The sequence below is a fragment of the Eretmochelys imbricata genome, chromosome 4 (genome assembly GCF_965152235.1).
Source record: "Eretmochelys imbricata isolate rEreImb1 chromosome 4, rEreImb1.hap1, whole genome shotgun sequence".
Classification (NCBI taxonomy): Eukaryota; Metazoa; Chordata; order Testudines; family Cheloniidae; genus Eretmochelys; species Eretmochelys imbricata.
Window position 1 is genome coordinate 75272690 of NC_135575.1, and position 12763 is coordinate 75285452.

At 40.6% G+C, this 12763-nt stretch overlaps 1 protein-coding gene across 3 annotated transcripts in view; it reads left to right on the forward strand.

Annotated features, from left to right (window-relative positions):
• The window catches only part of GALNT7 (polypeptide N-acetylgalactosaminyltransferase 7), a 116228-nt gene that overhangs the window by 75080 nt on the left and 28385 nt on the right, over nt 1–12763 (forward strand). For all 3 annotated transcript variants that reach the window (XM_077815473.1, XM_077815471.1, XM_077815472.1), the window contains exons 4-5: nt 10086–10216; nt 10497–10576. In XM_077815473.1, the coding sequence (XP_077671599.1) occupies nt 10086–10216; nt 10497–10576 (211 nt within the window). The remainder of the gene's footprint in view (nt 1–10085; nt 10217–10496; nt 10577–12763) is intronic.

Consider the following 12763-nt stretch of genomic DNA (forward strand, 5'->3'; position numbering starts at 1 on the left):
GGCACTGGACTTGGATTCAGGAGTATCGGGTTTTGTTACGGGCTCTACCTTTTCCTTTCTGACTTCAGGCGAATTGTTAATCTCTTTGTGCCTCAATTCCTCATCTGAAAATGGAGATAACAATACTTCACTACCTCACAGGGTTATTATGCAGCTAAATCCAGAAATACTGGGGAGGGAGGGACAGCTTTCACATGCTACAGTGATGAGGGGCAAAATAAGTATTAAGACAGAAAAATTAGATAAAATAAACATTTATAAGGTGCATAAACCTGAGATTAGAAAGAAATTTCCTCTATAGGCAAGTTGTTGTATACATGATTATTATGGGATCTTTGCATGTTCTTCTGAAGCATCTTGTACTGGTAGCTGTGAGAGTCAACATTACCTTTGGTCTGCTTTTGGTATGGCAGTTCCTATGCAGAGCTAGTATTGCCAAATCTTGACGCAACGGCATTTCTATGCTGTCTGTCCCTTGGATTGGTATATAGCAAGGACAAGGCATGTCTGATCATAGGTGAGTATGAGCTACTCTTGGAGTCTGGGATCTGCTGTCCCATATACTCCTTTTTCTCTTTGAATAGTTGAATTTGGAGATATGGGGGGCATCTGGCTATGTGGGGACCCAGTGCTGACGTGGTTCTCCTTTGTATTGTTAAACAGTCTGGCACACAGTATACTTGTCTTCTGCCTGTCCTCATCTCACAGGAGAATATTGGTAAAGAATGAATCCTAGAAATTAATTTTAAGGATGAAATGATTGTATTAAAAGCAGGTTAGACTTTTTGCATGTAAAGCATTATTAAAATGATAAATAAACATTAATTTTCACAACATCCCTATGAGGTAGGAAAATATTAGGAGCAGAATAGTACTGGACCCAGGACTGACCCCCCCCCCCCCCGTGGGACTCCACTAGATATGCCTTCCCAGTTTAACAGCGAATAATTGATAACTATTGTTGGAGTATAATCTTTCAACCAGTTGTGCATCCACTTTATAGTAATTTCATCTGGACCACATTTCCCTAGCTTGCTTACAAGAATGCCGTGAAGGCCTGTATCAGAAGCCTTACTAAAATCAGGATGTTTCACAAGTACTCCTTCCCTGCATCCATTAGACCAGTAGTGCTGTCAAAGAATGGTCCACTATATTCATGTGTCCCTTAATGGAATCACACCATCTGAGAAGCTGGTTTAGACTTTTATATAATATGTAAATGTTTCTCTAAAGGATATGTTTTTTTTAATAATTTAGTCAGCAGCCATATATTAGACTTTTCAGCTGGTATCACAGCTATCTTTATGTGCAATTCAAGGACTTGCTGAGCCAGTTAAATAAAAGCTAACATCACTGTAAAATTAGGTGGCCTGTTTAGTAAAAGTTTGTTGGTATTTAATCTGAATTCATAGTACTGTTCATATTGTGTGAATATGACTGACTATCCACTTTATATAGGTGACTTTCATGGACTGTCTGGCATAACAGACCTAGTACTACAAGATAGAATAGTATATGTCAGGGGTGGCCAAACTGGTTCACAGGGTCGCATAGCGCCCCCACCCCCCCGCCATCTGCCAGCCTGGTGGGGGTGGGAGGGAATCTTGACACTCTGCCTTGCAGCAGGGTGGTGGGGTAGGGGCTTCTGCCCAGCGGAGAGAGGGGTCTCAGGGCTTCAGTCCTGTGGGGCATGCCTGCTGGGGCTCAGGGTTTCAACAGGAACAGGACTGAAGCCCCAAGTCCCATAAAGTTCTTCCTGTACGGCTGATGCCTTGAGCCCCAGCAGGCGGTGCCCCAGCTCTCGAGCTTCTGAAGATTATTGTATGCAGCTTGGAGGGTCAGAAAGTTAGGCCATCCCTGGTATATGTGTATTTAAGATTATAAGGAAAAATTAGTATTTTATTACCTGAGAAACAGCATGACTATGTAATTAGCATTGTCATATAAAATATATAGACTCTTAATTATAGTCTCTTATTCTTACACATATAATATGTATCCTAGTGGATAGTGTGCTGGATTGGAACTCAGAAGACCTGTGTTCTATTCCCATTTCTGCCACTGGTCTGCTGGTTGATCTTGAGCAAGTCACTTGTCTCTCTGTGCCTCATTTTCCCTATCTGTAAAAAGGAGGTGGCAATATTATTTCTTTTGTGAAGCACTTTGAGGTCTACAGTTGAAAAGCATTATATAGAACTAGGTGGCATCATATTTCCTAACTCTCTTCAGTGTGTTTAAGCATGCAACTTTAACATAGTGAGGGGTTTTTTTTTATGGCATTTCCTATGTTTTTTAGGGGTGAGAGGAAACCAACCAACCAAAACATAATCTTACACCATTTGACTAGAAAATAGCAGAGGGCCATATTCCAAGCATCTTATGAAGCCAGTCTCTGTGAACCTTAGGAGCTGGGGATCTCCTGCTTTCAGGCTGGCAGATTGGGGCTTCTCACAAGAATGGAGCTATTATACATCATGTAAGCTTCTGAAGCCAGGGCTTCTGAGAGGCCCTGGTCCCAGCATAGGAACATTTTGTAAAGTGTGCTTATAAATCTGTCAGATATATGTACAACTCTGCCATTCTTAGCTGCATGCTTCACACATGCTATCATTGTTAGTGATTTACTGCATGTGCATACAGTAGTACAGTTTTCACAGGCTCAGTTAAATCAAAATTAATTTTGTTTTGCTTTGAACTGAAAACAATAGCTAAAGATATTAATATTTGAATTTTCTCTTTTTCCCTATCTGGAACTGGTTAAATGCAGCTACCAGACAATGTTGCCTGAAAAGCCTGAGTCTCAGCTCAGGTGCTTTGTGCTATATTAACTGCATTGCCCTCTTAGTAGTGAAGAATGGAGCTCTGATTCCCCACATGAGAGAACATTGAGTTGCTTGAGATTAAGGTGATGTTCTTGCTGTTGGCAGTGTTCCTAAATCCCAGATTCAGAATTATAAAAGGTCATTAATCGCACCTATTAGCGTATATTTTTTATTCATTAATAATGTTGTTCTTTTCTAGTTATGAGAAAGAAACAGCATTGTTTATGCATCTTTAATAATTTTCAAAACAATTCTTTATTTATAATAATCAATTGGAAGTAATTTACTTATTGAATGGCAATCTTCTCTCTCCCCCTGCACTCTCTCCTGTGCACAATAGTTTTTGGTTTTAGAAAATTTCCAGGGTGGGTTTTCTTTGTTAACTTGTTTTGTCAGACGCACAGGAGAATAGCAATGACAGGAATTCAATGCCAAGTTAGTAAAATCATCACAATTCTGATATCTTCAATGGAAAAATATGCATTAATAGGATGTTAAAATCCAAAAACTAAAGAATGCAAAACTTTCAAAAGCAGCGTCAACTTGGCCACATTGTGTGCATATATAGACTATTTCCTTTCCATTGTTTCTCATAGGTATAGCTTTAATATATTTTCTTATTTTGCCAAATGTCAGACATAGAGAGGGTACAGCTGATTGCTGCAGGTACCTTACTTTTTATATTTCCTGAATCCCTCTGTTTTAACTGTACACTTTAATGGTGCATTAACATTGTGTTTTGCATTTAGGCCTCGACTCAGCAAAATGTTATGACGTTCCATTGAAGTCACTGGGACCACTTGTGCTTAAAGTTAGGCTAATGCTTAAATACCTTGCTGAACCAAGGTCTTAATGTCCTTCGTAAACAAAAGGGACCAGATCCTCAGCTGGTATAAATTGGCACAGCTCCATTTGAATCCAAAGGAGTTACGCTGATTTACATCAGCTAAGGGCTCCTAATCTCAGCTTTTCACTAGGTCTCAAGTTGTCTTAGGTTTTGTCTACACTGACCATTTTTTAAAAAAATCTTGTTTTATTGCCACTGCTGCAGCTCCACAGGAGTAGCGGCAAAGGAAGAGCTAGCATAGGCCGGGAACCACTGGTTTTACCAATGTATTGGCTAACCCTGCTCAGAGCACATATAGATGAAACAGTGGTACAAACATCTGTTAATGTTGATGCTTTGTCTATGCTTGTGCACCTATTGATGGCACCAGTGGATCTGCATCACTGGTAGCATCACCATGGGAGAGTTTACAACAATGGTTGGTATAGGTAGGACCTATGATAACTTGGGAATTAAAGAAACGCTGACATCAGTAATCAATCAAGGAAGTAAAATCTGAACAGTTGAGAGGCAAAAGAATATTTAATCAGGCTGTTGATAATAATTTTTGGTCGGTTGGTTTTTACTAACACTTTTGAGTAGGGAATCTTTGTTAAACATTGAGTTCACTCTGAACCCCCTACATTAAATGACAGAGCTCCGTATTTGGAAACATGTAGGAGGTTCTTCAGCAAAACTGGGAGAAACCAGACTAGCTATTCCTGATATTTCTAAGGTTTTTTTAAAAATAGCAGGAATAAAACCTTAATTTAAAAACAAACAAACCTTTCCTTTGAAACCACCTTTATATGTTTTTTGAAGAAACAAAATGTATCTGCTTGGTGGACAAAATTCAGCACTAGGCCAGTGGCAGATTTTCTAGACATAAAATGTCAGGGCTTTATATTCTGATGTCTTGCATCCCTGTAAGGCTAAACTTTGGAACTGTATAATATTGGAAAGGGGGAAATTCACAGCTTCCCAGTGAGAACAGGCACTTGCTCCTAGGCCTGGAAGGGCCTGAGATAATGGATTTCAAAGTTCTGAAATACTTACCATTGAAAAACATTCCATAATCCATGTTAGAAGTTTTTATAGTTCCCTCTGAGCCCTGCATAGGTGAATTTATAATAACTAAAGCACCTGCCTTTGTAGGCAGAAAGTGTTAGAAATAAATTCAATTTTTAATAATCAGGAATGTTTTACAGAGAGCTAAATCTTCTTGTAACATATGAGGCATATAAGTAATGGTGTGGTATAAAGCTTTTATGGACATTTGTGTGGGATACCTTCATAACTTTCTTGTAGTTATGAATTCACACTAAATTCATTTTGTAAAATGTCTATCCTGCATCTATCATGTATCCTCTATATCAGGGGTGGGCAAACTTTTTGGCCCGAGGGCCACATCTGGGTGGGGAAATTGCATGCAGGGCAGGGGGTTAGGGTGCGGGAGGGAGCGTGGGGTATTGGAGGGGGTGCGGTGAGCAGGAAGGTGCCCAGGGCAAGGGGTTGGGACAGAGGAGGGGTGTGAGATGTATGAGGGGGTTCAGGGAAGGAGGTTGGGGTGCGGCAGAGGGCTCAGGGCAGGGGGCTGGGGATCAGGAGGTGTGCAGAGTGCAGCCAGCTCAGGGCAGGGGGTTGAGGTGCACGAGGGATGCGGGGGATTGGGGTGCCAGGTGCAGCAGGGGGCTCAGGGCAGGGGGTTGGGGTGTGGCAGGGGACTCAGGGCAGGGAATTGGGGTGCGGGGTGCAGGAGAGGTTAGGGCTCCGGCCCGGCACCACTTACCTGGAGCGGCTCCAGGGTAGCAGCGGCGTGCAGCCCCACGCCACTCCCAGAAGCGGCTGGCACCACGTCCCTGTGGCCCCTCGGGGGGGGAGGGTAGGGGAAAGGGGTGCGGCAGAGAGCTCTGCGCGCTGCTCTTGCCTGTGAGTACCTCCCCTGAAGCTCCCATTGGCCATGGTGCCAGCTGCTTCCCGGAGTGGCGAGGGGCCGGCAATCCTGCGGGCCGGATCCAAAGCCCTGAGGGGCTGGATCCAGCCCGCGGGCCATAGTTTGTCCACCCCTGCTCTATATAATGCATAACACATACATCATATATATATTTATTATATAAATAAATGTCCTTTTTCCTAACTTAGTCCTTAGGTATAAGTGACATGTTTGTAACCCTCAAAGAATTACAGCAGCTTTGCAAACGTATGTAAAGGGAGAGAGAAGAGGATAATCAGATTTTGTCCCTACTGACTTTGACAATCAAATTTTTTATGTTGTTTTGCTTTTTAATGGAGGGTTAAATAGTATTCGGTATTCAGGTGGCTTTGGAAGAAAGCAAGTTTAAAAAAAAATTCCATTTTTGGAGCACGATTCCTGAAATAAATTTTGATACAATACAATTTTGAACAAAAATAAATTTTGTTTTTTTAAATCCCATTTTTATTTCAATTATTAATGCATAATCTCATTACTTATATTTTGAGGTTGGAATCTTCTTAGTAGTTTTGTCAAAGGTGACGTAAAATGTAATAATTTATAAGACTAAAATCTAAGGCTTTTTCTATATATAAACTTGTACTGGTTTAAATAAACTGGTGCAAACTAATGTGTGGACCCTTATTTTGGTTTGAGTGGCTTATTTTGGTGTAGGTTAAACTTGTTCTTAATTGACTTAAGTTAAATTGAAACATGTCAGTCTTAAATTAAAATAGGAGTCCACACTGGGTTTTGCACTGGCTTAAGGAAATCCGTTTCAATTAACACCTTTATTTAAATCAATGCAACTTCATGGAGACAAGACATACCTGGCCTGGTGCATGTTCAGACTTTTCTGAGTTGAATCATTAGGGGCAAGGTTAGGGTTAACCCTTAAGAATGAAACACTTTTTCCATAACCGTGCTGTAGGGATGTGATTTCCACATCAGAATATATTTGTTCCTTAATCTATTGATTTTTTTTCTTTTCTTTTCTTTTTTTAAATATTTTTTGTCAAATATGTAACCGAGCCCTTTAAGTATGGCCCCTCCTGTCCCTGCTGCCCAGCCTGGCTCCTACCATCCTCCCTGAAACTTTCTCTCTGCCTCAGAGTTTTTCTGCCTACTATCAGTGATTCTCCACCTTTATCATTTTATGTATTACTTTGTGATATGATCATCAGATGATGGACCACAGTGCACACCCCTCAGTCGTCATCCTTCAGCTGCTCTGAGGTATTGCTGTAGCTCTGTTGGTCCCAGAATATGTGAGAGACAATGTAGGTGAGGTAATTTCTTTTATTGGATCAACTTCCTTCAGTGGAAGGTATTCCAATCTGTTGAGCTTCACAGAGCTGTTGGGACAGATTGTTAAGTAAAAGAGGTAACACATATTGGGGCAGTCACTTGAAATTAAATGGGCAATTGGAGGTTACATTGTTATGCATAAAGGGTTTGAGGTGGACTATTAAGGACAGCAGGCAGTGTGGTATATTGCAAATTGTTGTAACGAGCCATACAACAATGTCCCTGTAATCCATGGCTTTTTGTGTCTAGCTGAATTATGAATTTAAGTTCCCAGTCTTGCTCTTTCAAAATGTTGTGCAGATTTCCCTGGAATCTCTTCATGAAAAGAGCCATCCAAATACCCCGGGAGAACCTGCTTCAATACAGGAAAAAGAAACCCACTGACCACTAAGGTGGTCATTCACATCTTCCCGGAATACTGTAAATTCAGGTACTTCCAGGAACAGCCTGCGCAGTACCGGATTTACCATGGCGCCGGGCCCACGGTACAAAGGGGCCTGGGCCTGCCCGCTCTTCTCTGCCCCCCGCCCATCGGTCTCTCCTGCGGGGGCAGTGGGCAGAAGCTTGGTCCTGCAGGCTCCGCCAGCAGCCAAGCTCACCCCTCCCCCGCCTCTTCCCCCAGCGTGCTGCCTTCCCGCCCCTCCCCATCTCCCTCCCTCTCTCTGCTGCCGATCAGGGGGGAGGAGCTGAGCCACAGTTCAGTGAATAGAAGATTGTTGGGGGTGGAATAGATCTGGAGAAGGAGAAGAAGTCTGGAGATAAATGTGAGAAGTGAGGGACATATGCTTTTTTGTTAAAATGTTATGTTTGCTGCTGAAGAAAAAAATCCAGAATACCTAAAGTTGTTGTTGTAGTTAAATAAAACAATGTAAATGTCTGTCTGGTGATGTTCTCCTCCTAATACAGCCTGGCAAGAAAATCCTCCAAATATTAATGATTAACCGGTTGAATTGCAGATAGTTCACCTCCCAATGACTTCATAAATATCTGCTTCAATTATCTTTGGTAAATGAAATAACCAAACAATCATTCATTTTCTGATATAACTGTAAAACTCATCTGAAAAGTTTTCAAAATAAATCACTGTTTAAAAATGTAGAGTATGTACCTTCTAAAAATGAAACCTACATCTATCTGTGAGTTGTGAAGAATATGTATTAAGGTTATAACAACTAACAAGAATGCACTTTATGTAGAAAACCATGATTAAATCGCGTCTTCCTGACTAGTGATTTAAATCATGATTTAAATCAAATTCACCATGCCTGCTGTGCTCTTGCCCCGGCCCCTTCATTCCCCAGGGGGACCCACAAATATGTTTGGTGCCGGGCACACAAAAAGTTAATCCGGCCCTGAGCCTGCGTCCACCCCCACTGGCATGCCCTCATACACATAGTGCATGTGAGGTCACCCCGCATAGAGGGAGCCATTTTTAAAAGCACCCTGCCGCGTCACTCTCGGCCTGGCACATGTGAGGTCACGTTGCACAGGGGACACTATTTTTAAGTGCTGGAGGGGTGGAGTGGCATCCCCCATCCGATATTGGACCAAACCAGAGATGTCTGGGTTTTGTCTCAGGTCTGGATCGGGGACAAACCTCTCAAAAAGGGGACTGTCCAGTTTAATACCAGTTGAGTGGCCTCCCTACTGACCGCACTCTTCTAGTTGTCACCTGTCAGCCCACACTGGAACCCATACAGGGCATCATCAAATAGGTACAACCCATATTTGAATGGGACCATGTCCTGAAAGGAATCTTCTTCTGGCCTTCAAATAACTCCCAGCCTCACCAAGCTCATCATCAGAAGGAAGCTCCCCACAGACCAGGCACCAAACTCCGCCAGAACAGCAGATACAAAACATGCAGCCCTATCTCCATTGCTACAATGATCAATACCTGCCCCCACAACACATCTTTCAAGCTTCATGGGTCTTATACATGCTTATCACAACATGTGCTATACTTCATCCAGTGCACCAAATGTCCCAATAACAACTATGTGGGTGAAATCAGACAATCCCTATGCTCTCTAATAAACTCTCACAGAAAAATAATAAAAGACAAAAACATCATGTCACCCGTGGATGAATGCTTTTCACAAAGCGATCACTCCATTTTTGATATTTCAGTACTTGTCCTCAAGGGAAACCTGCCAACACCTTCAAAAAGTGAGCCTGAGAACCTAAATTCATAACTCTGCTAGACACCAAAAGCCATGGACTTTACAGGGATGCTGGCTGTATGGCTCATCACAACAATTTGTAATACACACATTATCTGCTACCCTTAATTGCCCATTTCAAACCCTTTATGCATAACAATCTAACACCATTTCATTTCAAGTGACTGCCGCCAACATGAAAAGGAGTACTTGTGGCACCTTAGAGACTAACAAATTTATTTGAGCATAAGCTTTCGTGAGCTAGAGCTCACTTCATCGGATGCCGCCAACATGTTTCCTCTTCTACTTAACAATCTGTTCTAACCTGTATTTGGCTCTCCTTCCTTCTCCAGACCTGAAGAAGAGCTCAAGAGCTTGTACCTTCCACCAATAGTAGTTGATCCAATAAAAGAAATTACCTCACCTACCTTGTCTCTCCTTCTAGTGAATACAGCTGCCACTACAAGGACATACTCATTGAGGAGATGGGTGGGAAGCATTGACTGACCCTGGGGATGTGGGGGTTGAAAGGGATAGGGGGATCCAGGTCTGGCAGAACTTTGCCTCAAGTTCCCAGCAGTTTTAGGTGACAAAAACAGATAACTTAACAAAGACATCATGCAAATTGCCCAAAATAATTTGATATCGAGTCAAAATCATGAGGAGTGTTAGTGAAGAGTCATTGACAATGGTCTTTGCTGAAAGGTGGTTCAGAATCTACTTTTGCAATCTCTTAGTATAGTGCAGCTATTAACTTTTTCTGTTCTAAAGCTAGAACTTCTGCTATGAAATCAGAGAACTTCAAATCAAGCCTTTATCACACTTATAAGCACTTTATCAATAATAGATTCGGCAGTGTTGTATTTGAGACCTTTTTAGTTCTGAACATCTAGATTTCCTTAGTAAATCTGGTCAGTTATGTTTAGTTTGCATTAAGAGTGTAACGCTAATTATTATAACGTGGAAAAAATTCTTTTTTTATTATTATTTGATAGCGCACTTAAAAGAAAAACTAGACGAGTACATTAAGCAGTGGAATGGCCTTGTAAAGGTATTTCGAAATGAGAGGAGAGAAGGTTTAATTCAAGCTAGAAGCATTGGAGCTCAGAAGGCTAAACTTGGAAAGGTAGAAAATGTTTGATAAATAAAATCATTTGTATTTTCTTTATATTAAAATAGATATTTTTAACAAATCTTAAAATGGTTATTTTATTATGAACATTGTTGAAATAAGAATGGCTTAAATTCTTAAAACCTCACTGTGAGGTATTACACCATAGTGTAATAAAAAAAATTGTGTAAATTTGTGTCAAAATTTAAGATATATGATAATTCAATCAATGTGTGATTTGTATACAGAAATCTCAAATGATATTATATCTCCCTGCCTTTTTTTGTTTTTAAAGGTTTTGATTTACCTTGATGCCCATTGTGAGGTGGCAGTTAACTGGTATGCACCACTTGTAGCTCCTATATCTAAGGACAGGTAACGCTATCCTGTTTTTCTACAACTCAGAAAGCCTCCTAAGAAGAAAAATAGTCACAGTAACAATCTTCATGTTTCAAACCATATTCAGTGTGGTGTTCACATTACAACTATTGCATCATCTCCCAGAGTGGAAGATATTGTCATGTAACAAGTGACAATCATGCAAATAAATCTCTAATTAGTTTATTTTAATGGAGGTACTGAAATGTGGGTTACATTTAAGGGGAATCCAGTCTGTTGCAATGACTTTATCTTACAGGCCCCCTGTTGTGATAATGTCGTACTGTAGATGAATGAGCAGCTTGCTTAAACAAGATTATTATTATTAAAGCTAATCAAAATGATTATATTTAAAATGGAGGTAGGAATTGGGGAGAGAGAAAGAGCTCAACTTTGATTTAGTGAGAATTTTCAGACTACTAAAGCCTGTGTGATCTTAAGGTTGCAATAATTATGGTAGTTACTACAAAAATATATTTGTTTCTCTTAAATCTAAAGTTAGAGAATAGTTTTAAACAAATCCTCACCTTTGGGATGTGCTTGCCTTGTCTGCATGCCCAGACATTGTGCTAGTAGTTAATGTTGGAACCACAAGCCCTATGTGCACGAAACTCCATTTGAGCCTATAAAGGAATGGACCGCACCTGCCTCCGATCCTTTGAACCACCTGTATGCTGCAGTTGCTCTGTGCTGTTGTTTTAGCTTTATTTGGCTTATTCAGTAGTTGAAGGAGGCGTATGGGAGTGTGGCATATCTTTATTTTAAAGCTGTTGAATCCCTCAGCCTATTGTACCACTAGAGTCTTAACTACAAGTATGTCAGAGGCTTAAAAAGTGCCAGGAAATAAGTCCTGCAAGGCCACTGTGTTGGTGATAGGTCAGGTCTCCAGGTGCTTCAGTTGTTTGGGATAGGAGCACTTCTCTTGCTCCTGTTCAGTCTAATGTCCCTTTACCTGGGGGAGGCAGGTTGTGGAGAACGTTGAAGAAACAATCTCAAAGACAAAACCTGAGGAGAGATTGTTGCTGAAGGCCACAGTGTTGAGGAGCATTGATACCTGCTACTCCATTGTACAAAGCCCTGAAATGGAAATTTGCAAAGAGTTAAATAAAAGAGCTACTTTTCTGGTCTCCTGGTTGGAGGTAAAGCATTATGCTGTCATTTCCCTTTTTTGTTTTTCTCATTGTATGTAGCATTTGCCTCTAAGATGGAAGTGTTTAGGAAAAAATTGAAAAAAGCTTTCAATTCAGTCAGTGCATCAGCAGAGCCTCTGATGAAAACACTGGGAGAAAAACAAGAGACTGTTGATCTTCATTGAATATTGTGTCTGATGGATCACAGCGAACAGTGTATTTGTAAAAAGCAAACGTAGAATCTTCTGATGGAATGTTTGGCCATTGTGTTTAAAACCACTGCTGAGACATGCCTGATCCAACAGCAGCGAAGTTTGGTTTGGTTTTTCCCCAAAAGAATGGCTTTATAGGGCAACAGTACACCGTTCAGACTTGAATAGTGAAAGGCTCAATTTGCAACAAGAAGAGCTAAAACTATTTTTTTTTTTTGACAGCTGAGATCCCACATAAATAGCAGCAATTATGGAAAGATTATAAAATCGTGAGATCTGTACTTCCCTTTAACCCTCTCAGGTCTCCCATTTTTCCCCCCTCATTGCCCCAGGCAATATTTTTTCTGAAGGCCAGTGTTAGCATTGGTATGTCAACATTTCCACCATAACTTCTCTGCTTTCAATATGCATTGCATAGATTCCAAGGCCAGAAGGGACAATTGTGATCATCTAGTCTGACCTCCTGTATAGCACAGGCCAGAGAATTTCCCCAAAAATAATTCCTAGACCATACACTTTAGAAAAAAACAACAATTTATTTCTTAATCACCAGAATGGAGAATCCACCACGACACTTGGTAAATTGTACCAGTGGTAAATTTTTAACAGTGAGAGTAATTAATGCCTTATTTCCTGTTTGAATTTGGCTACCTTTAACTTCTGACCATTGGATTGTGTAATTTGATGCTCTGGCATCAACGTGAGGACTGTTACAGTATATTCTTTTTTTTCTTCCATAAGAATGGAGTTTTACATTTTTGAGATGATACATATTTACATTTGACCTTTCATTTAAGTTACATTTCAATAAAAAATGAAAGTTAATGGTAGATGTATTAGAT